The sequence below is a fragment of the Terrapene carolina genome, unplaced genomic scaffold (genome assembly GCF_002925995.2).
Source record: "Terrapene carolina triunguis isolate 2854851 unplaced genomic scaffold, T_m_triunguis-2.0 Scaffold93, whole genome shotgun sequence".
Classification (NCBI taxonomy): domain Eukaryota; kingdom Metazoa; phylum Chordata; order Testudines; family Emydidae; genus Terrapene; species Terrapene triunguis.
In genome coordinates this window covers 7,375,716-7,402,309 of record NW_020664444.1, presented here as the reverse complement: position 1 = coordinate 7,402,309, position 26,594 = coordinate 7,375,716, and the positions used below count along the sequence as shown (strand labels likewise).

At 46.4% G+C, this 26,594-nt stretch overlaps 1 protein-coding gene across 2 annotated transcripts in view; it reads right to left on the bottom strand.

The window, feature by feature from the left end:
- PEMT (phosphatidylethanolamine N-methyltransferase) overlaps positions 1-26,594 on the bottom strand; it is a 99,277-nt gene that overhangs the window by 17,609 nt on the left and 55,074 nt on the right. For both annotated transcript variants that reach the window (XM_024205261.2, XM_024205260.2), the window contains exons 4-5: positions 18,023-18,168; positions 6,879-6,990 (exon numbers count right to left, since the gene is read on the bottom strand). In XM_024205261.2, the coding sequence (XP_024061029.1) occupies positions 6,879-6,990; positions 18,023-18,168 (258 nt within the window). The remainder of the gene's footprint in view (positions 1-6,878; positions 6,991-18,022; positions 18,169-26,594) is intronic.

Here is a 26,594-nt window from a genome sequence, read left to right as displayed (position 1 = left end):
TTCGCGGGAAGCAGGGGAGGGGGAGGAACAGGGGGCGGAGCGTTCAGGGGAGGGGAGGAGGGGGAAGTGAGCTGGGGGCGGGGCGGACAGCTGCGAGGCCCTCTTAGGCGCGGGGCCCAATTCAGCCGAATCGGCTGAATCGGCCTAAAGCCGGCCCTGATCACAACATTACAAAATTCAACCTCAAATTTCTTTTCTAGATCGTCTATGGGCTCATCTGCTCCTTCATATTCCGCTTGCTGTTTTTTCCTTGAAACTCATGTCACGTTCGGACACGGAAATTTTGGTTCTCCACCGAGTGCCTGTGCAAGCTCTCTCGCTGTAACCTGTGCTTCTTTGAATCCATTTTCTCTGTATTTCACTAAAAAGTCTCGTGTCTTGTTTAGTAAGGTAAGTTTTGAATCAAGCTGCATCATTGGACTCTGCATTATTTTGCTTACACTTGAGGTTATAACAAGAATGTCATACCAAATTACGACAGATGTTAGAAATTTGAAGTTGGATATTTCAGAGGCCAATGACTGTGCGTCACTTTTAGCTTTTGGATCTCTGGCTTCACCCGAAATAGCAACCAGTGCTTCGTAAACGTCCTCAAATTGATCTCAACGTTTTTGCACTTTCTACTCTGCTTTCCCAGCATGTCTCAGATAGAGGCTTAACGGTAATACCGTTGACATGTGCTTTGAATATTTGCCATCGTTGAGTGGATGCTGAAAAGAGCACGTAAACCAAAAAAAGAAATTGCTTTTACAGAAGACTTGGCCACATCACACAAAATCAAATTAAGGCTGTGGCATGCACACGGAACAAAAACAGGCTCGTGGATTTTCTGCCAGCAATCTAGTTTGCACGCCAGAAATGCATCCTCTCATATTGGCACCATTATCATAGCCTTGTCCTCTAATATTCATTACGGACAATCCCATTCATTTTAGTTCATCAAGGAGAGCTTGAAGAAGTCCAAAACCTGTAGTGTCCTCTACTTCTAAAAATGTGATAAATGATTCCTTAACTGTAATCTGTGCTGAATCACTAATGTCAACAAATCTCACTACTAATGACGTCTGTTCTTGATGATTTATGTCCGGAGTGCAATCTAGAATTATGGCAAAATATTTTGCCAAAGTAACCAATGAAACAATTTTGTCTCTCACTTTATCACTCATTAGCATGATCAGTTCATTTTGAATTCTTGGTCCCAAATAGTGGTCACGTATTTCATTTTCAGTTACTCTTCGGAGAAGTTCACTCATCACTGTGTCAAATTTTCCCAGCAGTTGTACAAGGCCCAAAAAATTGCCATTTTTGGGCTGCAATAATTTCTCAACGCTTCCTCTAAAAGCAAGATTGTTTATTGATAGATACTCAACAATAGATAATAGAGGTTCAAGAACACGATGCCAATGCTGCTTCTCTGACTCCAGCAATTTTTGATTTGGGGCATCAAGAGTTGTCTGATTTTTTAACCTTGCACTCAAGATCACCCCATTTGTGCATACTTTCAATGTGGTGTTGTGCCTTTTCATGTTGCGGTAATGTGTGACCAAGATTTTTCCAATCATTAATACCCATGGTTGCTATCTTAAAATTGCAACGACACCTCTACCTCGATATAACGCTACCTGATATAACACGAATTCGGATATAACACGGTAAAGCAGTCCTCCAGGCGGGGCGGGGCTGCGCACTCTGGTGGATCAAAGCAAGTTCGATATAACGCGGTTTCACCTATAACGCGGTAAGATTTTTTGGCTCCTGAGGACACCGTTATATCGAGGTAGGGGTGTACTGAAAATCTTGCATGGGAAACAAAATACAGCATCCTTGCATTTAGAGTACACAAGCCACCCTCTGTTGACAATTTCACCGTTAGAAAGTCTTTTGTAATAATTGTTTTCTGTGAATTTCCTACCTCTAATGTCTTTAGGATATTCAAGACCTTTTATTCTCACAGGGCCTTTCTCAAGTATAATGGCATGTAATTCATTGTTTAAAGATTGCAGCCATGCACCAGTCATCTATATCCCATGCTAGTACAGTTTCAACTGTTGTAATTTCTTGTTTTGTGTCTGCATCTGTTTCAAATTATTGTTCTGTGTGTTGTTGCGTTTCTTGAGCTTCGTCTGCATAAAAATTTTCTTCGGCAGTTACTTGATGAGCTTGATCAGGGTTTCTCAAACTGGGGTCGTCGCCTGTGTAGGGAAAGTGGGCCGGGCCAATGGGAGCTGCTGGAAGCGGCGCAGGCTGAGGGACATACTGGCCGCCGCTTCCAGCAGCTGCCATTGGCCCGGAGCAGCGATCTGTGGCCAGTGGGAGCCGCGATCGGCCAGACCTGCGGACTGGGCAGGTAAACAAACTGGCCCGGCCCACCAGGGGCTTTCCCTACACAAGCGGCGACCCCAGTTTGAGAAACCCTGATCTTGATCAACTTTGTTGTTTTCATGACGTACAAACTTAAGTATAGAACCCTTCTGTGCTTGTATAGCTAATCCTATTTCATCTTTCCATTTTCTTTTTTGTGACCTGGAAAGTTGTTTTTGATACAACATAACTTCTAAGAGTGTTTTCTAAAGAAATAACTGTTTATCTTATTGTCAGATTATCAGAAATATTATTTAAAATAACTAATATAGGATAGCTGTGAGCCTGTGACCTCGAGCTAGTGTGAAGACACCTCACAAGACGCTCCACCCTGAATGAGACACAGTAGAGTTGGAAACCCATGTCATTTTTACAAAGCCACTTTTTAGTTTTAAATGTATAGTGGGCATCAGTCTTAATGTTAGTTACAACTCTATATCAACCTTATACTGTAAATAGATCAATGGCATTATCCAGTTTAATAAGGTGGGTTTCCAAGCAGTGGGAAAATATAACCCTAGTTTTATTCCTAGGTAAAGCACACAGTGACCAAAATGAAGTCAGCACAGAATCATCTCAGCTAGATTAAGGTAGCACAGAAATGTTACAGAAGTCCTATTGTGCCTTATTTTTGTTTGGAAAGACGTTAGCGATAGCAGCACATTTTGGGCACTGCCAGAAATACATGATAAATCACTGCCTCTAAAGTTCCATCAAAAACTGACATTTTCACAGCTCTAGCATGATCTGCTGCACAGATTCTTCACAAGGAAGTGCCCCTGGCCTTTTTAACTCATATTAACCATGTATTTACTTTATGAAAGTTGGACAAAACATTGTGAAAACGTAAGACATTGGCTGCCCAACCTCTGGGCTGCAAAAGCTATACTGACTCACTGGGAAAAAAAGCAAGAGAATCTTAGTACGACATATGGTCACTCTATACACTAGTAAGGAGATGAGCATATTACAGTTGTTGGAGGGCTCTAATTAGCAGTAACAGGGCTATAGGAAAGCCAGTCAACGTTTTTTGTTTCTCTGATGAAAACTGGCCCACTCCCTGCCCCAAACCAAACTTGTCACAAATAATTGTCAACAACTTAATTTTCTGTTTTTGGCTAAGATACTGATTTTTTTAAAAAAATATTGAAATTGGATTCAGGATTGTTAGCAAGGATTTTTGGCAAACGAAGTTGTTAAATGACAATCTAAATGGCAACACAGTCCTGCTTCCATGCTTGGCTCACCCCCAGCCTGCTGGTCCAACAGCTGCAGGAGAGGAGGAGAGAGGTAGAAAGCTGCAGGACCCCAAAATCCACCTCTTGGGGTGTAGAGTAGCAACAGCAGCAGCAAACCCTCAGGTCTGATCACACGCCACTGGGCACCACCGACCGCACCACGGACCATGGTGAAGTTAGCACAGCATCTGTTCTCAGGGACGGGGCACCTACGGAGCCACAGCAGCTCATCCTGCCCTGCGCAGCTCCCCCGGATGAGATGGATCGCTGCCAGCCTGGGGGAGAGACGTGCTCCCCAGCTAGGGTGACCAGCTGTCCTGATTTTATAGGGCCAGTCCTGATATTTGGGGCTTTGTCTTATATAGGCACCAATTACCCCCCACCTAGGGTGACCAGACAGCAAGTGTGAAAAATCAGGACAGGGGGTGGGGGGGTAATAGGAGCCTATATAAGAAAAAGACCCAAAAATTGGGACTGTCCCTATAAAAGTGGGACATCTGGTCACCCTACCCCAATCCCCTGTCCTGATTTTTCACACATGCTATCTGGTCACCCTATCCCCAGCCCAGCCAGCTGTGTGTGAGCATTCCAATCCAGCCCCTGTTGCTTGGGCTGGCTGCTGAGGAAGTGAGTCACTTTCATTTTCACTTCCTCGGCATACAGCCAGCCAGCCCCCCCGGGCAGCAACGCACCCAACCAAGCCCTCAGGGGCGGCTCTATGTTTTTTGCCACCCCAAGCACGGCAGGCAGGCGGCTTTTTGTGGCGCGCCTGCAGGCAGTCTGTTGGTCATGCGGATTCGGCAGCATGGCTGCGGGAGGTCCACCGGTGCCGTGCCATCGGCGTCCCCGCCGCCGAAGCCGCGGGACCAGCGGACCTCCCGCAGGCACGCCGCCGAAAGTCGCCTGCCTGCCGCCCTCACAGCGACCGGCAGGCCGCCCCCCACGGCTTGCCGCCCCAGGCACGCGCTTGCTGCGCTGGTGCCTGGAGCCGCCCCTCCAAGCCCTGCTGGAGGGGAGTGGGGAGAGAAGGGTGCTCCGTGGGGAGGTGGGGAGGAGAAACAGGGGGTGGTCCAGGGGGAGGAGGAGAATGCACGTTATGGGGGGCAACAAAGGATACTGCCAGAGCCAGCCAGCCTGCCACACCTCACGCCGGGGGAGAGAGTCACACTCACAGGTGAGTTCCTTCCCCCACCCCTTCCCAAAGATCCCAGCAGCCAATCCCTCAGACTGTGCTGCAAGCAGCGCATTCGGCTCTCTCTAGGACCCAACCCTGCTCTTACATGCTCCACTGCTTCCCCTCTGTCCCGGCTCCCGGCAGAGTGGTGCCCCAGACATACTGGTGCCCTACGCAGCTGCCTATGGCTAAGGACGGCCCTGGCTGCGCCCATGAGCGGCATCCGGGTTGCGTCTTGCTGTTGGAGCTCCTACCAGTGCTGGCTCTGTTGCATCTTCTGCACCTGGTCCCCCTTGCTAGCTCCCGCCAACGTAATTCCCATTGCATTGCGTGCACTGATCCCGTATGCAGAGCTCTCACCAACAACATCCCCACTGCATCACCTGTGGAGAGCGCTCCCTCTGACACCATCTCCAGTACACAGTCTTCACTCTTTTGAGACCCAAACCATGTCCCATCAATTTCAACAGGAGTTGGATCAGCCCCTCTGAACAGAGCTCTCCCTGATCTCAATGGGCAGCCCAGGTGCAAAATGTACAGTAGAGAAGCACACAAGAGAGACGACTTGTGTCTCAGTTACACCAGTACAATGTACATTAAAGGCAGAAAATGAAGAAACAGGGCTTTATATAGTCATAAAATCACCAAATTAGTTTCTGTTTTGTCGTACTCCTGCGTGGCAGGTACAGTAACAAATAATAAATAGCTTGTGATGTTGTATGGATCTGAGTTCCCGATGTAAAGTTGTGGTGGTTGTTGTTTGCTACTGGGCAACTAAAATTAAACACAATATTACACGAAAACCACTTCAAACTTAGAATACAGCACAGAGCATATTGTTCATTAGTTGCCAGAATACATACTATTCATTTCCCCCCCAATCAGTCTATTAAACTGTGTTATGCTACCCAAGGAGTGTTCTTGCAAGGTTCCCATAATCCTCCAGTCTTTTTTTTTTTTTTTTTTTAAAGGTAATTATTGGACCCATACTGATTCTCAGTGTCAATTGCTTGGCTTCTGTAGAGTTACGCCAGGAATACATTTGGCCCTGGATGTTGATTTTTCCATTCTGCAGAGTCTGCCAAGGACTCCGCACTGCAAAAGAGCAGATGCCAAGGTTTTGTCTTTCTAGAATGTGGAGATTATTTATTTTGCTCAAATTAGTGCTAAATATATCCACAGTTTACGAGTGATTTTTGTGATTGTGGGATAATACTTGGCAAATTAAAAGCCAGAATGCATGGCACTTTCCCTTCACTGCCAGGTCGTCCCCACAGTTTAGAACATTTAGATAATTTCCCATCGTGAGCTTTTACCTATGCCACCTCTCCAGGATGTTGGGAGTAACTTTAATGAGCCACCTCCACATCGTCTTTCCGCAGAAACGACTCAGTAAATAGTTCCACCACTTTCATGTGTAATACATCCGCCCGGCATGGCTGCTCATGTCTCCCCCTAGTGGCTGGCCACAATGCCTAGAGCCGCCTGGGGTTCTGGGACAATCCCACCCTGAACGAGTTCTCCTCTGTCTCCAGAGATAGTCTGCCATTGTGCTCCTGGTAGGAATACTGCTGTCAGTTTCAGCCCCACAAGACGGCAGCTGGCACAAGAGCCATCCAGCACTGCAAGGCAGGATGGCTCCAGGCGGGCCTCCTCACGCTTCTCATGGTTTTTCTGAGGAGCACAATGCAGGCCTAGCTAATGCTTGCTGCCTCCTGCATCATACATGCTCAACAGCTGGGAACTCCAAGGACGTGGTGTGTGGGGCATTGTCTTAGTGCACCTCCTAGCCCTCTCTGGAGAGATCCCTCCCTGGCTTCTTACATGGGTGAAAGAGACTCCTCACATCCTTCCCTACTCCTCCCTGAGTATCAGTAACAGGACAAGGCAGGATTTCACCTACACACCAAGGAGCATGTAATAACCAAGTGGCACTTATGGGCCAGATCCTGCAAAGCGGCAAATGCCCTCCCCAGCTAACTTGGCCAGCATGTCACGAGATCAGCCCTAAATCAGACTCAGTGAACACTGCCACTGACCCTAGAGAATGATGAAATAACAGGGTGAAGGGGTTGTGGCCCATGACTGCCCGGAGCTGTACTCACATGATGGACCAGCCGAGGTAGCAGGCAGTGCTGCCCCAGTACATGGGATTGTCCATTACATTAAACGGGAAGCTTGTCACTTTCTCCTCCTTCAGGATGCCAAAGTAATCGCCTATGAACAATAAAAAGAGTTTCTTGTTAAATACTGATCAAGCACCCCAGAGGGTCACTGGGAGGCAGCAGGGTCTCAAGGGGAGCTGGGTCATTACATACCTCACTGGTCTAAGCTACCTGGGATCTCTCCTCTCCACCTTGCTGCCTTCTCTGCCGTTTGCACAGCCCTTACCCAGCACCCTCACTGCCCAGTTTTTCATCTCCGCTCTAACAGAACCAACCTCATCACAATGTACTGAGCTGGTATTTTTTTGGTAGGGGAAGGAGGCACTGGGGTTTCCTCTGCAATCCCTTTTCCACCCTCTTGTCAGGCCAAGGAGGGGTGGAATTGGAAAAGGGTCAGAAAAGGGTAACAAAAATTATTAGGGGTATGGAACGGCTTCCGTATGAGGAGAGATTAATAAGACTGGGACTTTTCAGCTTGGAAAAGAGACAACTAAGGGGGGATATGATAGTGGTCTATAAAATCATGACTGGTGTGGAGAAAGTAGATAAGGAAGTGTTGTTTACTACTTCTCATAACACAAGAACTAGGGGTCACCAAATGAAATTAGTAGGCAGCAGGTTTAAAACAAACAAAAGGAAGTATTTTTTCACACAACACAGTCAGTCAGTCTGTGGAACTCCTTGCCAGAGGATATTGTGAAGGCCAAGACTATAACAGGGTTCAAAAAAGAACTAGAAGCTCCTGGAGGATAGGTCCATCAATGGCTATTAGCCAGGATGAGCAGGGATGGTGTCCCTGGCCTCTGCCAGAAGCTGGGAATGGGCGACAGGGGATGGATCACTTGATGACTACCTGTTCTGTTCATTCCCTCTGGAGCACCTGGCATTGGCCATGGTTGGAAGACAGAATACTGGGCTAGATGGACCTTTGGTCTGACCCAGAGTAGCCGTTCTTATGTTCAAGTCCACTAGGTTGATTTTATATATATATATATATATATATATTATACCCGACATTTATAGGATTAAGAATAGCATCTGCAGTGACACTACATGGGATGAAAACCACAAGAGCAATTAATGTTTAGGCTTCAGGGGATCACCAGCTGCAGGTCAGGAAGAACTTGACCCCCTTGACACAATAGTGCAGAACTGCATGTTTTATGAGAATTGTCAGTTCCTAGGAAGGATGCGGTATTAGTCACTGCCAGAGACATTGTCAGTGCTTAGACACCATGATGGTAGAATACCTTAGAAATGTGATGGATAGATAGACAGAAAGAACAAGTCCAGATGGACCATTGAACTGTTCTGATATGACAATTTCTGTGGTTTTTATATCACTAAACTTCACATCTTCATAACATCTAGAAATTAATCATTATAAAAGTGCATTAACAACCCTCAGCGATGTATTTTATTTCCTGCAGTTTATATGCCAGAAAATTAATGGACTAACTTTTCTCCTCTGAAGACTTGGTTACAAATGGTCTCAGATGAGTCCTGTCTGGATATTTAGCCACCCCACAATGTCATCACACAATGGGACATGGCGGACTACATTTGCTCCTGAGGGTCACCTGAACTGGAACAGTATTGGAGCTGCAGGTCAGTTTTTAGGTACACTGGTGAGGACCACGGTGGGGGGCAGGACAAGAGAGAATTCCGCAGCTCAGGCTCCATCTTAGGGTTTTATATTGCCACCCATCACCGAAATACCTGATGTGTATTGACTATGCATGAGTGCAGGGACGCCTACACTGTACCTGTCTCTAGTGAGGGCTTAGCAGGCTCACACTTGCATAAGCCACTACTATTCAGGAAGTTCACAAAGAAAACCCAACGCTCTAAGTTCCATTTTGCCCGGGATCAGAGCTGTAATACAGCATTCTTAGGGCTTTCCTTTCAAGCATCTACCATACGCTTTTCAATGCCATGGCACGACGGATGCATTGGGCCAAAATCATGCTGGATGTAACTCCACGAAAGCGCCTCAAGCCCAAACTGCAGCACCTCCCGATGCAAGTCTGACCCAGCTCTTGAAGCCCACAGTGAGATCAGGGATGATTCTGGCCCACTGAGATAGATGCTGGAACAAGGGGTGCTGCTGCACTTCTTGGCTTGAAGTGCTTTTCATCATGTACAGTTTAAAGAACAAGGAGTACTTGTGGCACCTTAGAGACTAACAAATTTATTTGGGGCATAAGCTTTTGTGGGCTAAAACCCACTTCATCGGATGCATGCAGTGGAAAATACAGTAGGAAGATATATATACACAGAGAACATGAAAAAATGGGTGTTGCCATACCAACTATAACGAGAGTAATCAATTAAGATGGGCTATTATCAGCAGGAGAAAAAAACTTTTGTAGTGATAATCAGGATGGCCCATTTCCAACAGTTGACAAGAAGGTGTGAGTAACAGTAGGGGGGGAAAATTAGCATGGGGAAATAGTTTTACTTTGTGTAATGACCCATCCACTCCCAGTCTTTATTCAAGCCTAATTGAATGGTGCCCAGTTTGCAAATTAATTCCAATTCAGCAGTTTCTCGTTGGAGTCTGTTTTTGAAGTTTTTTTGTTGGCGTATTGCGTCTTTTAGGTCTGTACTTGAGTGACCAGGGAGGTTGAAGTGTTCTCCGACTGGTTTGGTTCAATGGCTCTCAGCACCCCCACTATACACATTGCTCCAGCACCCCCGCCCACTGATTTTAAAGCTGCATGTTCAGTAGCAGCTGACTGGGAAAGGAAACACATGAAAGCAGAAATACTTAACTGGAAAAAAATATTCTTGGGGGAGAATGGTCAATGTGTATCTCAAGATGCTCTAATGATCAGAATAATCACCACCCAACGTCATCACACCGTGTCACGCTGATCTCTTAGCTCGGATAATGCCTCACGATTTCAAATATAACTCACTTGGTTAGGGACATTATTATGGTTGTGTGTGACGATGATGAAAAGCTTTCAGAGCGGTCAGATCCAATCAGCAGCAGGTGAGCACTGATACAGCTATCTCACACCGCTATCTTATGGTGACTCCTCCATATCGCTTTGAAAACAGACTGGAAAGAAAATGGCATGCAAAGCAAAGCGTGAATTGCTTCTAAGGTTTATTTTGGGATACAGAAGGGAATGCAGGGTTATCGCTCATGTGGGATCTTAAAATGTGTGTGTTGGGGGGGGAATATTTGTTGTATATATGGAAGCTCTGAAGAACAGAATCTCCTAGAAAGAAATCCAGTGTTACTTGCCTCCAGAGAAGTGGGACAGAGCGATACTCCAGCAAGAGTGAAGTAGAATCAAAGCCTCAACTTGCATCACGCGCAGACTGCAATATGGGTTACAGCAAGATCTCCGCTTGGAGTGAATGAAGGACTAAATGAAAAAATGATTTCAGGGTAATGGGCTTGTCTTCCTCAGGGAAATTGACTGGAATAGTTATTGCAGAATAGCTTCCCATGTGGACCCTATTCCAGAATAAAAACGGCTTTATTCCTCCAGAATAATTAGCACACTGCCAAGACTCAAGGTGAGGAGCTATTCCACTATAGCTGTTCTGGTCAATTTCCCCACGTAGACAAGGCCTAAGAGGGCTGGACAGTACATGGCAGCCTGTCTGATCACACATTGACCTCGGGCACATCCCAGAAGCTTTAATGTAGGAATCGGTCAGATTTTGGAACCGGTATCTGAAATGCTTTGTTGCTTCCACCTCCAACACATCTCTCCTCATTCAGGGCTCTGATATGGGAGGAAATTTCATTCCTACATGGCTTAATTTGCAAAACAAATAAGCATATTAAGGCACAATTAAGCTTCTGTTGCTGGCCATCAGGGCAGAGAAGCAACATCGTTAATCAGAATAAAACAAGCTGGAGCATGATTAGACCTGGGAGGCAGGACTCCTGTGTCCTATTCCCAGTGCTGTCACTGACTCACTCTGAGACCTTTGGCAAGCCACATAATCTCTGAGCTTTAGTAGAATAATAATAATAATAATAATCATAATACTTCCATAGCTCCCAAGAGTGTAGTGGGCTTAATGTACATTTGTAAAGTGCTTGGAGATCCTCCGATACAAAGCACTATAGGAGGGCAAGCCATTATCATTAGTATTGTTGTTATTACCTGGATCGTGCTGCACTTTCCTTGGCCTCACACAGTGCAAAACATTTGCTTCCAAGATTAAACAGCTCCTGTCCAATTAGACCAGGCTGGATGGCTTTGGCTATATGCGACTAAGTGTAATAATTGCCTGGTACAAATGTTATACATTTGAGCTGTTCTCTTAGTTGCTTGGCAATCATCTTCTGAGTCACTTCTATAGACTGTGTTGAAATGCTCCGGGCTTCACCACAAATACCACCGATACCATATGTCCTGCTACATATATGCCATGGACTCAATTCCTGCACCTTCTTTGAGTGTATCCAAGTGCAAAATACTTTTTCTTACCCTCCTGTCTTTGTACTTGGCTGTCAATGCCTCCATTCATTGCACAACGCTAGCTCCTCCAAAGGTCAACGGCAAAAAAATGCACCTATCTTGCTGGCACTGGCTTATCGGTAGAGTTATGCCTTGCGGGGGCTGCAGTGCATAGATCTCCAAGGAGGCAAATGCTGCATAATTTGCGAATCCCTGTTCCAAACAAATAAACACACACGCAGCCCCGTGAGTTTGAGGAGCCTGTTATTAACATTCCTCAGGCCTGCACCGCTGCTCAGCGGGAGCTCTGACCTAAATCATCACAGTTAAAAAACAAAAGGAAAGATACCTTGAATACCCTTCTTCAAAAGCAAGCCAAGTCCTAGGAAAAACAAACCGGCATTCATTTTGGCCAGCCTGAATGATGACATCCTGCAGCAAAAAATACCACAGGCGTGGCTTTTAAAACATAAGAACATAAGAATGGCCATACTGGATCAGACCTATGGTCCATCTAACCCAGCATCCTGTCTCTCACAGCGGCTAGTGCTAGAGACTTCAGAGGGAATGAACAGAACAGGGCAACGGTTCCCTATTCACTTTCTCTGCACCATTCATGATTGTCTAGACCTCTATCATATTCCTCCCTTAGTCATTGCTTTTCTAAACCTGCCTCCTTTTAGGGCCTGCAAAGTGATATCCGCCTTTTGTCTGGTCTGACAGCAAGGGCTGTCTTACTATGTGTATGTACAGCGCCTTGCACAATGGGGCCGTGATCACAGATGGGACCTCTAGGCACTGTCATAGTACAGATAAATAATAATGTGCCTGCAAATACCCACGCATACAAATAAGGAGAACTAGACATCCTAGCTATGTGAACATGCCTTGAATCGGGGCATCTCTCTAAATCTACATTGGCACTCGCATCTATTTGCTCCCGCAATACATTTGTTCACCGTTGACTATTAAAGTAAATTTGGGCTGCTATTAATGGAGGCAACAACATATGCCGACTCCCTGCACAACTCTGCTAAGCAAAGCATGTTCTTTGTCACAGGGCCACAGCGAATCAATTCCATTGCCCTGCTTTCAAACTAATTCTTACTGCACTGAGAGGCTTGAAGCTTTGTGGAGAAAAGCCTCTGGTCTGCAGCTGAATACTTCATACAGAGGAGGGCAAAGGCAAAGAAAGCTTCCGGCAATGGCACGCTGCTTGTACTGGGAGCTTCTGGAGAAGGTAAATGCTTTTGCTGCACGGGTATGTTTTATCTTTGGCAGGGACAAATCACAATGGAGATGAAGTCTGAGTACGGAGGCTAAATCAATGGCAGCGCTGATAATGGGAAGAGAGCGAGCGTCTGCCGACCCTTGAAACAAGTAACAAATCAAATCTTAGAATGTGCATGGTGCAGAAAGGAAAAACAAATCTAAGAACACTGAATGGACCATTTCAGCTAAGAAGCTTTTAGTCAATATCAGTGATGTAGCAATCTCTGCAGTCCAAGATAGCCTTTCCCGACACAATACTGTCCTCCCTCAGCCCGGCAACACTTTACAAAGGGGGGCTCATGGGCTAAAATCTTAGATCCAAACATCTTCCTCCCCCCGCCCCCCCCAAAAATGGGAAAGATGAACCTGATGGCAAATGAAATTAATGAACCAAATGACATTAATAGGCAGCAGGTTTAAAACAAACAAAAGGAAGTATTTTTTCACACAACACATAGTCAACTTGTGGAACTCCTTGCCAGAGGATGTTGTGAAGGCCAAGACTATAACAGGATTCAAAAAAGAACTAGATAAGTTCATGGAGGATAGGTCCATTAATGGCTATTAGCCAGGATAGGCAGGGGTGGTGTCCCTAACCTCTGTTTGTCAGAAGCTGGGAATGGATGACAGGGGATGGATCACTTGATGACTACCTGTTCTGTTCATTCCCTCTGGGGAACCTGGCATTGGCCACTGTCGGAAGACAGGATGCCGGGCTAGATGGACCTTTGGTCTGACCCAATTTGGCCGTTCTTATATATCTCAATTTTATAAATGGCCCTGGGTCTTGCTAATGGGCTATATCTAAACCCCAGAAATTTAGACTCAAACGGTGGGGTGTTTAGGAGCTTGACTGATCTCTGGCTCAGATACTTCCCAGGTTCTAGGTAAATGTCATTTCTAAAATCTCTAATAAAATAATATCTCCCCACATTGGAAATCAGTTGCATTGCCTCCAAGTCCCTAGGAAGACTTCTGCTAGGGCTGTGCCAGTGTTCAATGGGGCTCAGATCTCAGGTTTCACTCCAGGTTTCTCCCTTTAATGAACAATAATTGGATGGTAGAGATTATGAGGCTTGGGGGCACCGATCTGGATGGACGAACAACTTGATGGAACCTTTTCCCAATCTCAGACTGAACTTCTTGTGACTGTTTTGAGATTTGAAATAAGTTTGGTTTGTTGTTTTCATCGCTGTGATTTTTATATATATTTGGTGCTTCTGCAGTTCCTGGTTTAAGCCAAAAGTGGAAGCAAAAATCCCAAGATGGGGGCAGTTTTTGCAGCATTTCCAGCTGGAACAATGCCAATATCACCTGGTCATCTCAGGGACAGATCTGGTAAGATTTCCAGCCAAAGGGGAGTGGAGAAGCTTTACATAACAATAAATAACCCTAGCTCTTATAAAGCACTTTTCTTCAGAAGAGATCAAAGTGCATTATAAAGGCGGTAGGCACATGTTACATGTGGGGAAACGAAGATGCAGGGAGAAGTGACTTGTCCAAGGTCAACCAGCAGGCCAGTGGCCAAACTGGGACTAGAACCCGGGTCAGTCTCCTGAGTCCCAGTTCGGTTCTCTAACCACTAGGCAACCCTGCTTCTCTTCAAGCCCTGAAACCTCTGGTGGACTGTCCACTGGAGCATCTCTTTCTCTGAGGGTGAAATTTACCCCTGTGCTGAGTGTCCACACAAGCCCTGGGCACCACTTGAGTCTCGAGGAAGCCCCCAAAATTGGGAACAGTCCTTTCTCAGGAAGTGGGAGGTTGGGATCTGCAGTCTTGGTTGGGGCTTCCAGCTCCTACATTCGTAGTAAAGAATTCAAGGTGCCCCTCCACCCTATAGGGGTTATTTTGGATCTCTGTGGTTCAAGAGCAGTTTAGTATATACACCTCTACCTCGATATAACGCTGTCCTTGGGAGCCAAAAAATCTTACCGCATTATATCGAACTTGCTTTGATCCACTGGAATGTGCAGGCACCCCCCCCCTCCCCGGAGCACTGTTTTACCGCATTATATCCGAATTCGTGTTATATCGGGTCGTGTTATATCGAGGTAGAGGTGTATATGTCAGGCTTTCTACAGCCTCCTCTGGAAACCACCTCTGCTTTAGCTGGCTATAAAGCCTCACTACCACGGCTTCTCTGTAGAGACTAATAAGTTTCAATGTAACCCACCTGACAGCGTTTGGTCAAGTTGGGTTTACTTGCAACCATGGTCAATGCTTTCCTTGCTGGAAGGAATAATGCATAGATGGGAGAGAGATGGAGTGAAAAATACACTCCTTCCCTCATGCAAAAAATCCCATTACCTCATTTAAGGCAACTATCCACCACTATGCATGTCAGAAAATAGGGCAAACCGCACTGGAAGCAAACATTAAACTAGAATTCCAGCAAGTGTTTATAGCTCTGCAAATTGCTCCAATTGTGAAGGCACAATGAGGAAAGGAAATGCTGGTGAGCCAGCCCCAGTGACCGCTGAGAAGAATTATTTTGTGGGCAGGAAAGAAAATGAAGCTGCATGAACTGAAATGAACAAACTCAACAGCTGCAAAATGGAGCCTGGAACCAACACTGCTGGGTGGAAAATTGGGTGGCACAGAAAAACTTGTTTAGGAAGAGTGACTCATTGTCGTCCATAGGCTCCAGCAGTTTAGCCTACATTGAAAAGGCAAAATGCTTTGCCATTTCTAAGCAATTTAAATGTATTATTTGAAGAGGCCAGTCCAGAAGCTATCTGCCTAGCCAGATGCTTATATGGCCCCCATCATTGTAACAGAAGACAAAAGGAAACTTGATTTTGCCGAAGGGTTGAATCCTACTCCCATACGTTTTCGAGGCCGTTGGGTGTTTCAGGCTTTCCTCTCCCTTGGATGTAACGCAATGACCTCATTCTTACGGATCAAACACAGCTTTCCTAACCCAAAGCAAAATGTAGATCCCACCAGCGCTAGGGAACTCACCCCGCTTCTTTCTCAAAGATAAAGGTGCCCATAGTTTCAAGGAACGAGCAGAAATGCACACTCAAAAGACAGCTCCATAACTGAGAGGAAAAACATTTCCTTGCTGTCCTGGAGTGCCATATTTGGGGTCAGGAAGGAATTTTCCCCGGGTCAGATTGGCAGAGACTCTGGGAGTTTTTCACCTTCCTCTGCAGTATGGGGGCAAAGGTCACTTGCGGGTTTAAACAAGTGTAAATGGTGGATTCTCTGTAACGTGAAGTCCTTAAATTATGATTTGAGGACTTCAGTAACTCAGCCAGAGGTTACGGGCCTATTACAGGAGTGGGTGGGTGAGGTTCTGTGGCCTGCAACGTGCAGGAGGTCAGACTAGATGATTATGATGGTCCCTAAAGTCTATGAGTCTCAAAAGAGAATAGCAGGGCTCCAGCACTGCACTTGTTATAGCTGGGTCTGCAGTAAAGTTCAAGTTGGTGGCACATAGCAGTAATTCTACTGCAGAGGTGAGTTCAGGACCCTATAGAAACCAGACAAGTCCATTTCCCTTCTGGGATGCTCTGTTTCAGTGGCACTGCTCATCCCTTCCCTATTCTCCCCTTGGACGACTGTCAATTCTTCTCCTTGGATTGCTCAGCTGTGTACATCTGAGGTCACCAGCACAAGCGACGTTCCCTCCATAGTCATGGCTGGGCAAAGGGCTTACGGTCTCATCCATGTCAAGAGAGTGTTACACCAAGCATAGAAATCTGACCAATTAGGGGAGTGGGATGTTTTTCCCCTGCTGAGTCGTGATAGTCTCTAAACCATAGAATCTCAGCTATAATCCAATTTCATGGCAGAGGGAGCTTCTGAGGGTAGAGGTGAATATGCAATATTTGATCTAGGCTAGCCACTAATGTTAATAAATCCAAGATCTTCCTTCTTCCCTACCCATTTAGGCACAGAAGAAGTGGTCTAAGGGGAAAATTGGAGCCATGCAGAGAGAGTACTCTTCGCATTTCCACTGAGTCTGACACCTGTTTGTTTGTTTTTCCATAGAAATTCAAATCCAAAGGATCAGTTGAGTCAGCCATGACTCAGGTTCGATGGAACTAATTTGAGACCTGCCTAAATATCGGGAGTGTTAAACCCATTTTAATTCTAGAGTGACACCTGCTGGCTGAGTACTATGGGTTTTAGAGAGACAAGATGGGTGAGGTAAATATATCTCTTCTTCAGAGTCCTGTTTATCTAGGGACCTGAAGAAGAACTCCGTGTAAGCTCAAAAGCTTGGCTCTATCACCAACAGAAGTTGCTCCAATAAAAGATATTACCTCACCCACCGTGTCTCTCTAGTATCCTGGGACCAATACGGCTACAACAACACTGCAAACTATTGATGGGCTCATATTTCCTGACCAAATAACCATATTTACACAGCGCCTAGACACAGGGAGGAGGGGAAATAAGGCCCCCAGGACTCTGGCTCTCTGGTTTCAAGGCTCTAGGTATCAGGAGTCAATTAGGGTCCCTCCATCTGGAAGAGGAAATTGTGATGGAGGAGCTATTCACAAGGTGGCTGTCAGACAAATGCTGGTGGGAAGCCAGTGAGTGCTGGGTGACCAACAAACATGGAGGACAATCTATTAAGGAATGAGGAAGCACTGACTAGTGGCCAGACTGTGCATTCTGGAGCCCTGGGTTTTATTCCTACTTGCAAGACCTCAGGCGAGTCAATACATCTCTCTGTCCCCTGGCTTCCCCCTTTGCAAAGTGGGAATGATCATTACCTCCCTCCCTTCTGATGCGGGGGGGCGGGGCAAAGTTTTTCCAAAATGACTAAGTCGCTTAGGTGCCTACATCCCATTTTTTTTCGGAAGTGCCCAAGGCATTTAGGAACAGAAGTCCCCTTGGAAGTCAATGCACATTTGAAAATTTTACCCAAGATCTTGAAAACTGGTCTCTTGTCTGCTCTCCCTGGGTCAGATAGCCAAGGTCATTAGTAGTTTTGGGTGGCTCGCTTCTCAGTTGAGGCACCTGAAAGGAACCTGAATTTCAGAATCGGTTGAGCACCCGACCCTTCACGGCGTCTCGAGCTGGACCGCCAAAAAAACAACAACAACCGAGCCATCCAAAATATCCAATCACCTTTGAAAAATACAGGCTAGATGCCCCCAGGACCACTTTCTGTGGCTACATCTACACCACGATTTGGGGTGGGGTTTTCAACTCCCAGACCCGCAGTAGCTCAAGGAGAGCTAGCGTGGGTATAAATAGCAGTGGAGATTCAGTCGCACAGGCAGCAGGAGCCCGGCTTAGCTGTGCCAACTACCTACCTACAGGGTTCCGGATGGTTTGTAGTTGGCATGCTGGGAACAACACCTAGTTCACAGGGTAGACATGGTTTGTGAAAACTGCATCATGCGTGCCCGATAGCAGCCTTACCCAAAAATGTCCCGATGAATCCCAGTGCTAAAAAACTGGAGATGACGAACAAGAACCCTATTCCGAGAACAGCCAAGCCTGCGTAGTAGACAGAGAGGCAATCCAGACCTTCCAGCTTCGGCTGGCTCCTCATGGCTTCCGTGAAACTGTAGGGGGGGGAGGAAATAAAATGGAGACCTTTAGTTGCAGCATCTCTAACAGCTTTTCTGGCATCGGTAGGGAATAGAACATGGAAAATAAATTTGGTAGAAAGACTCTTTTTTGCCCCCATCTGGAGCTAAGCTCAGAATACAGCTCGTCGGACGTGCTGATTACTTCCCGAGAAAAGCCAAATGTCAGAGGTTTATGAGCAATGAGAGCAGTGGCTGACAGTCATTTTTACTTGGAACCCAACACAGGGCTAAAAATAGTAGCATGTTTAAATGCATTTTGTGTCACGCACGTGAGCTTCTGGGAAAAAAAGTCACCTGCCTTGTCCACATTTATTGCTTCAGGCTGTAAAGCCTGACGGGAAGGCAGGACTTTCACAAGAATTAAGAGCTACAAAAGACCTGCGGGGTTATCTTGTCCATCCTTCCCTGTATGCCCTTAACAAAACATTTTGCAGTGCTAGACACAGGCTCAGGAATGGTTCACAGCTGGAACATGAGATTAGAAATTCAAGAGGGAGGGTGGGTCTGGACTGGTGAAAAGACAGTGGGGAAATTCTTCCCAGAATATACTTGATACATGTAGCCTACAATAACTTCAAGCAAGCACAGGTTTACAATTACATGTTGACTTTGACATTTAGGATCCAATCCTCTATTGACTTATTACTGAGTGTAATACTTATGACCCGACTGACTTAAAGGCTATGCCCAGGAGTGGGGGTTGGCAGGATCAGTCTCCCAGGCAGTTCTGATAGAAAACATTTACATTTCAACGGGAGATAGTGCTATTATTAGGAAATGGAGAAAAGGAAAGAGGACTTGCAAGTTTATGCACATTATTTCTATGAAAATTGTTGCCATGTGAGGTCACCCCGGCTGCTGCAGAGTCCCGAGTAATGATTTTTACAAAGTGGTCCCTATGAGCTGTGCATGTGACACTGTACCTATTCTGCGTAACTCCCTTCACTAACAGATCCTTATGGCCCCAATTTCTGTGAGCGGACCGAGTACAACTTTATTCTTCCCATTCACTCTGATGTGGCCCTTAAACAGTCTTGCCAACTCCCACGCTGTTATTGTGAATCTTGTGACAGTGGTGCGTTTCTTAAAGCCTCAGCTTCTGGAGTCATGTGAGTACATGAGACTCATTTTTTTATTAAAATGAAAGCTGAAAGGTTCTAGTCTTCAGACTTGAAAATGTGAATACTTGAAAAACCAGAAGGCAAATAAAAAGAACCCAACGTTTATTGGGAATTTTTTAAGTCTCATGATTTTTAAGCTGATCATATGACTTTTGGGGACCGAAATTATGGTTTTTGAACGCTTCTGAGTTTGGCAGTACCATTTAAATTAACCATGGCTGTTGTTTTCCTTTGCACAAAGAGCAAACTGTGCATTCTTCTGTCTTTATATATTTATTTTTTATTTCAGACGAAGGAAAACAACCAACAAAGAAAGAACAAAGGTAAAGTATTCATGAGACGAGCAAGCGCACAGTATCTAATTATAACATTCTGCTATTCAAACAGGTAGCTGACACTACAGCAGGCCTGGGGGGATTCTCTGTGTTAAAGGCACGGAATGACATCTCCTATCAATTACATACCTACATACATTCCCCACTCTCTTAACCATCCTAAACATACCCCTTTCTTGACATAAATAAACCAGCCTGCACAAGGCTCATGAGAGCAATCCCACCACTAGGAGGTGAAGCATTCACCACATCATTTTGAAAGGTCAATAGTTACCACTCTTGGGTGTGCACAGATGCATTCAACCCACTTCAGCTGTCTACAGACAGAATAGCCGTGGTGAGTCTGTTCGGCCCATGTGCTGCCCCAAAAGCACCTGAGGCTGTACATGCCATAAACTAGCCGGCACAACACAGGGTTTCTCTTAAATTGCAATTGTGCATGAATGGTGAGCAGGCCAGCCACAGAGTGCGTGTTCTGACCCTCTGACTCCTTCTCCAAGCTATTTTTGTCCCTCTTTCCCCCATTTGGTAAAGAAGCACAAGGCCATGTCTACACACAGACGTTACACCAATCGTTTTTTAAACTGATTTAAATTAGCCCGTGCAGAAGGCTGTGTGGACACTGTCATTTCGGCTGAAACCAGGCCAGGCTTATTTGGGTTTAGTTTAAATTGATTCGTAATTGCTAGTTTAAGCTAAGCTGAAAAAAGACTGGCTTAAACTGAAACAACAGTATCCACACAGCTTTCTGAATCAGTTCAACACCACACCTGAAGTTAATCCAATGCAACTTCCTCATCTAGACAGGCCACTAGACATGGCTCCGTCAGGCTCCTGCTAATGGGGCTCCTTGTGCCAGTCAGACGGAGGTGCTCTTCCTACAGGGACAGATCACACTGACTTCCCAGCCCTGCTGGGAAGTGGCTGGTTCAGAAGTGAGGAACTGAGCTCAGAACCAACTCAGACTCCCCATAGAGCAGTATGTGCTCCCCTAACTATACATTTGTGTTGGGGGAAGGAGGGAGGCAAGGTGCCCATTTACTACCATGCTGTGATTTAAACAGCCCTGAATTAGCATTCAGATATACTCTCCTATGCAAAAGAATCAGGTACACATCTGCAGATGGAAAACACAAAGTGGTCATGTGGGCATCTTCTAACATTAAAAGCTAACGCTTGTACCTTCACATATTGCATCTTATCATCTCCTCCGTCTTCTGCTGCTTTCATCTCCTTCCTGCTGTTCCGCACAGCTCAAGGTCACTCCAAAACTCTCTGCAATGGTTGCAATTATCTGACAGGCTGGTTACTCACACCCAGGTGGAAGGAGCAGTATTAGCAGGAGTACGTCAGCAAGTTACATCAAACAGAACATCTCAACCAGGTTTGTCATCTGCCAGATCAAATATTTTGCCCATGGCAGATAAAGGGAATAGGCCCGACAGAAAACATTATATGCAGCACCTCTTTCCACTTACAACCCTGGTGGAATATTTGTGTGCATAGATCCAAGAACGGCTCCTACCCAAGTCAATGCAAAAACTGCCACTGACTTCAACAGCACCAGGATATGGCAGAGCAGGCTAAGCATGGCCCCAGGGGCAGCTGGGTCAACGCAGGTTAGTAAGGCCGGGTGTGGCCAGTTTGTCTTAAATGATCTGCACAAACCTCAGAGTGAGACAAGGAGGAGGACAGCAAGAAAGGGACACAGCCCACAGCAAAGAGCAACCTCTTGTCATTTTGCCCGCTCACGCTCAGATGCTGCTCGCCTCAAAATAAAAGCACGTTTGCCTTAAGCAGAGTAATATACAGCCTATTAAAGCAACCCTCTAGGGATGCTGCAGGACTTTTCAGTCATGCAGATGTTTGCAGATTAGGTCGCTAATGTCTTTGCACAGCATTAAGGGCCTGCTCCTTAGCTGCGCTAGGGCCTGTCTACACTGCTCTGGTAGGCAAAGAGGTATCAAAGTGGGCAGGAAAGATACTCTCGGTGCAGGGGGCCTCTCTGGCCAGCGCAGAGCTAGTGTCAAGGCTCTGCATGTCTTACTCCCAGTCCTCAGCATGGCTAGAGCACACTGCACTAAGTCTATTCTCTGCTTCCTAAAGCTTATGTTACAGCAACCACAAGGCTGCTCTAACTTACACTGGGGACCCTGCGTGGCCCCAGAGTACAAGGAGCACAAAGGTGGCTTAAAGCACAAGGATGAGGTAACTGAGAATCAGACCTCAGGTCTTTCCAGCCACAGCCAGCATGTGATGTGGTTTGTTTTGGCAGGGTCTGCCCCTCCCTTACCGTTATCGCCAAATGATCTCAACCTTTCTTTTCATGCGCGGATACTCATGCAAACATCAGTTCCGCTAATCAGCATGTCTGCTTGGTCCCCTGGTGTTTAGCTTACAGCTAAGAGGGACGTGTTTGCACTGAGATAATGGACTGTCTTCCCCTGTAGTAAAGTTTAATATCTTCCTACACAGAATCTCTGTTTGCATTATACATGATGACCACAGGACTTTTCAGAATTGGTAAATAAACCTTTTAAGCATTTATTAACTTGTGCCATGACAATCGACACACAGTCTTCAGCAACTCTAATCATTTTTGCCTCTATAACATGACGTTGGCAGCTGCAAGACAATCTTATCGCACTGTCCGGTACCCTTGTTGTGTAGGTAAGGCACCAGCCAACCACCCTTCATTTGGATGAAAGAAAAGTAGTAGATGCATCATTAAAATGACCCTTTTAACATATGTCTCTGCAATGCTCCTTGCACCATTTGTCTTGGACATGTCATCTTTACTGTACCAGCCCAAGGTCCTACCAAAGTACCATGTAATCTGTTACGAGGAGGAGACAATTAACTCCACGCTGTGTCCAGATAGGTTTGAAATTCATTGCAAATAGGAACCCTATGACCCTTCTTGCTGTAAACCCCATGATCTGAGAACTTCCCCCTATTTCATGCAGTCAGGGCAGGGAAGGAGGGTGGACCACCACTGAAGTGGGCCCTGGGCATGACCCCAAAGCACATGCATGGAGGCCCAGATCCACTGACCTAACAGCCGTCTACCTATCTACCGTATGCATTTCTAAAGCCCAGATCACCGTGGGATCCAAGCACCTGACCGATCAGAAGGATTAAGAAGTCACTACTGCTTTTTGACGGAAGAACATGTTCTGTGGCACTGCTTGAATGGCACGGGAGAGGAAGCTGCATCCCTGGGCCACTTTTCAGCAACTCTTATCAAGGGAAGGTCTGTGTACAGAGGTGAGTTTTGCATTGCACTCTGGGAGTGGTGAGGTCTCAGCTGACTCGACCTCTGGCAGAAGGTAGCGCACAGCTAAGGACCCTCCATAAAGAATGCTCTGTCTCAGCCCCCAAGAAGATCCATCCTGGGCTCTGCCAGCTGCAGCCTACTTGTAGATCAGAGCACACTCAGTGCCGCCTAAGGCAAGAGACTGTCTGGACTGTCCCAGTGGATCGCAAGCTGTAGTCCATGGAGCAGTGATGCACTGACTGGGGGTATACAAAGTGCTGGCAGGTCTCCTGGTTCCGGCTTCTTCTTGTTTCCACCTGCCGGACTGCATTTCCGAAAGCCAAGACTGAGACATTAAATACTTCCCCAATGTTAACTTTTCCATACAAAGAATTTCTGCGGGGGGGAGGGGAGGTGGATTGCATCAGGGGTCTGGCCAGCTAGGACCAGCTACTGGCCTGCTTCCCTGCTAACTCTGCTGCTAGGCAACTAATAGGCCCAGCTGCACTGATCTGGAACTGCCTGATTAATCGCAGCACCGGCCTGGCTGCAGGGCCAGCAGCCTGGTTTATAAGCCCAGCAGCAACAGCAGAGCACTAGCTGCTCAGCGTGCTCCTGGCCTGCTCCCGTCCCAGCCCCAGTCTGTACCTGCCCCTGCCCTAGCCCCCACCTCTGTCCTGGCTTCAAACTCCCAGCTCGGACCCTCAGTTACGCCTCCTGATCGCAATTCCAATTAACCCCTTGGCTCCACTTCAGGACTGCCCCTTGAATTCAGCTCTAACTCATAGGCCTGACGCTTGCTCCAACCATTAGGCAAGACTGCCCACAACTTGGTCGTTGTCAGGTTGCACAATTGCAAGTGGGAGGTGAGTTGTCCATGAGTCAGTCTCCAAAGATGTGGTCACCATGGTGGGAAAGGTTTCCGGAACCCCTTGCCTAGCCCACAGATGTCCTTACAAATGAACCCTACCATAAGAAAGCAACATGTGCAACCAACTGATTAGAGTGTGTTACAGTCCCCCCAGCCCTCCCATGCCTGATCAGCACAGGATAGGAGTCTGTTATAGCCACAGCTAGTGAGCATTGGCTCAGCAGCCGCTCCTCCTTTTAGTTCTAGTTCAATCTCTGATGTGTCAGCCAAGATGGTGGCTGTCACATAGGCAGATGGGCTAGAGGGGGATTATTTGACTGTTTCAATAAACAGAAAAAAGAATTTGGGGTCAGGAAGGAATTTCCCCCCGGGGCAGATTGGCAGAGACCCTGGGGGTTTTACACCTTCCTCTGCAGCATGAGGCATGGGTCACTTTCAGTTTTAAATTAGTTTAAATGGTGGATTCTCTGTAACTTGACGTCTTTAAACCATGATCAAGGGCTTCAGTAACTCAGCCAGAGGTGAGGGGTCTATTACAGGAGTGGGTGGGTGAGGTTCTGGGGGTGCAACGTGCAGGTGGTCAGACTAGATGGTCCCTTCTGACCTTAAAGTCTCTGAGTCTATAAAACTGAAGGCACTCTCCAATAAACTTCGGTCTGGAGAGGCTGCATAGAGTACAAAGAAATAGTGCTGCACAACACGTTTCTGTAGGTTGTTATGGATGGGGGGGTTTAAATTAAGAGCCCAAGGTAACAGGCCTGGTTCTCCCCACCTGTTCTCTTAAGAGAGACAAGCTCATTGAGATGATCCATCTGTTGCTCTGCACGCGACACTAACTTTGTGAGCTAAAACAAATGGACTAGAAATAAACTAACAAACGAGGTGTGAAATTGCAGAGAATAAAGCCCATAAAGGTGGGAATGATTTTCAAACTTGTGCCGGAACAGGGGTACAAAGACATAGAAAGCAAGAATAAAGCTTGTTTGGGCTTATGGGAAAGGAAGGTCTCTCCTACAGGTTGCAGAAGGGAATCCAGCCAGGTACAGAGGGAACAAACACCAACATTGTCAAGAATAGAAGCCTGAAGCTAGGCTCCTAAATCCATATTTAGGCTAGTGAAATCAGTGAGCTGATTTTCAAAAGGGCTCAGCACTCCCTGTTGATCAGGCCAGCCCCTTGAACTGCACTCAGAAACCACCTGGAAGCCTGTACAGTCTCCAGAGCAGAACTGCAACATGATGCTCCGGGCGTGTGAATCTCCACCAGCTAACTGGGATCTGAAATCTGCACTAGTTGAATCTTCCACGCTGGCTTCAGGTCTGACTAGGGTGACCAGACAGCAACCGTGGAAAAAACAGGACAGGGGGTGAGGGATAATAGGCGCCTATATAAGAAAAAGTCCCCCAAAATGGGACTGTCCCTATAAAAATGGGACATCTGGTCATCCTAGGTCTGACCCCATGGAGCTGCAGTAATAGCCCTGTGCGAGCACCTTCCTTTGGAAGATCTCCAGGGCCTGGTCAAGAAGGCTGGGTTGCTGCTGTGAGAATGAGCACTCCCCACTATTTGCCCCACAAATTTTAGCCACCCTCTCAAAACAGAGAGCTAATAATGGTCGTGAAAGAACTGGACATAGGAAGGCAGAGAGCATCGCCAGAGGATGTCTCTGCACGATCGAGCAAGATTTTTAATAACTGGAAAGTCTAGGCAGAAGTGGGAGGTTATTTAGGGAGATTATGCAAGCTTTTCTTCCCTGACAAAGGTTTCAGGTGCATTAAATATGAAAGCGGCTGTAATGATACTGACACTGAGTCTGCTATTCACAGAGCAGTCCTACTACACAGGAATAATTAGACTGGCAGCGAGCGCTCCTCTCAGTCAACGGGGGCCGATTGTGGTAGAAGATCCAATAATTCACTAGCAGTGAATGCTGCGACCAGCAGCGTCACAATAGCAGACGGTTTCTTCCTGCCTTTACCATCAACAACTCCTTTGTCCATCATTTTCTTCCCAGCTTCTTCTCACTGATAACTACTTAACGTTTCTAACAGCATCTGCCTGCATATTATTTAGGTCAGTATGTAACTCCTCCCGGGGGGGTGTTGACAATCGCAGCCCACAAGCCCATTCATATCTACTATTTCTACAAGGAACCCTAAAAAAAAAAATAATAATAATAAGGTCTCTTTTCGTTAAAGTTTGCTCCCCTTGTTTGTTTGACAGCACTGTGTATACGGACAGCTTCTCTGTTTTGCTGGCAGTCAGTTGCACTTCCTATCTCATGCCCTAGCACAACAAAATTGGGACAGATATTGCAACCCGCATACAGTAGTTTTGGGGGAATATATTGTATTAAGGTTATGAATGGTTTATGTATCACTGCGGGCCAGGGATTGTACACAGCAACAGGGGGGGAAAAGGGTTGCTTTTAGCTCCTCCAGGAACTCAAAACAGTGGGGGGTAATTAAGGTGAATCACGCAGGTTGTAAATGCCTCCTGAGAGGTACCTCACCCTGGGGAGTCTTGCATAGACTGGTTCCAACTGGGCTTTCCACAGACCAGCGGCCAAAGAGAGGGCTTTCAGCATAAAAGGGCTGTGTTTAAACCAACTCAGGGCCTTTTTCCTGATCCAGCCAACGGACAGGACCTCCGGTTAAAGGGTCGTCCCAACCCGTGCCAAAGGACTGGAAAGATTCTGGCCTCCTCGAGTTCCATAAGACACCTCTGGTAAGCATGTACCATGCATCTAGGAACTTAGATTTTTTTTTTTAATGTTTTCTCTGTGATGCTTTCACGTTAAGAACAAAGATGCTGGC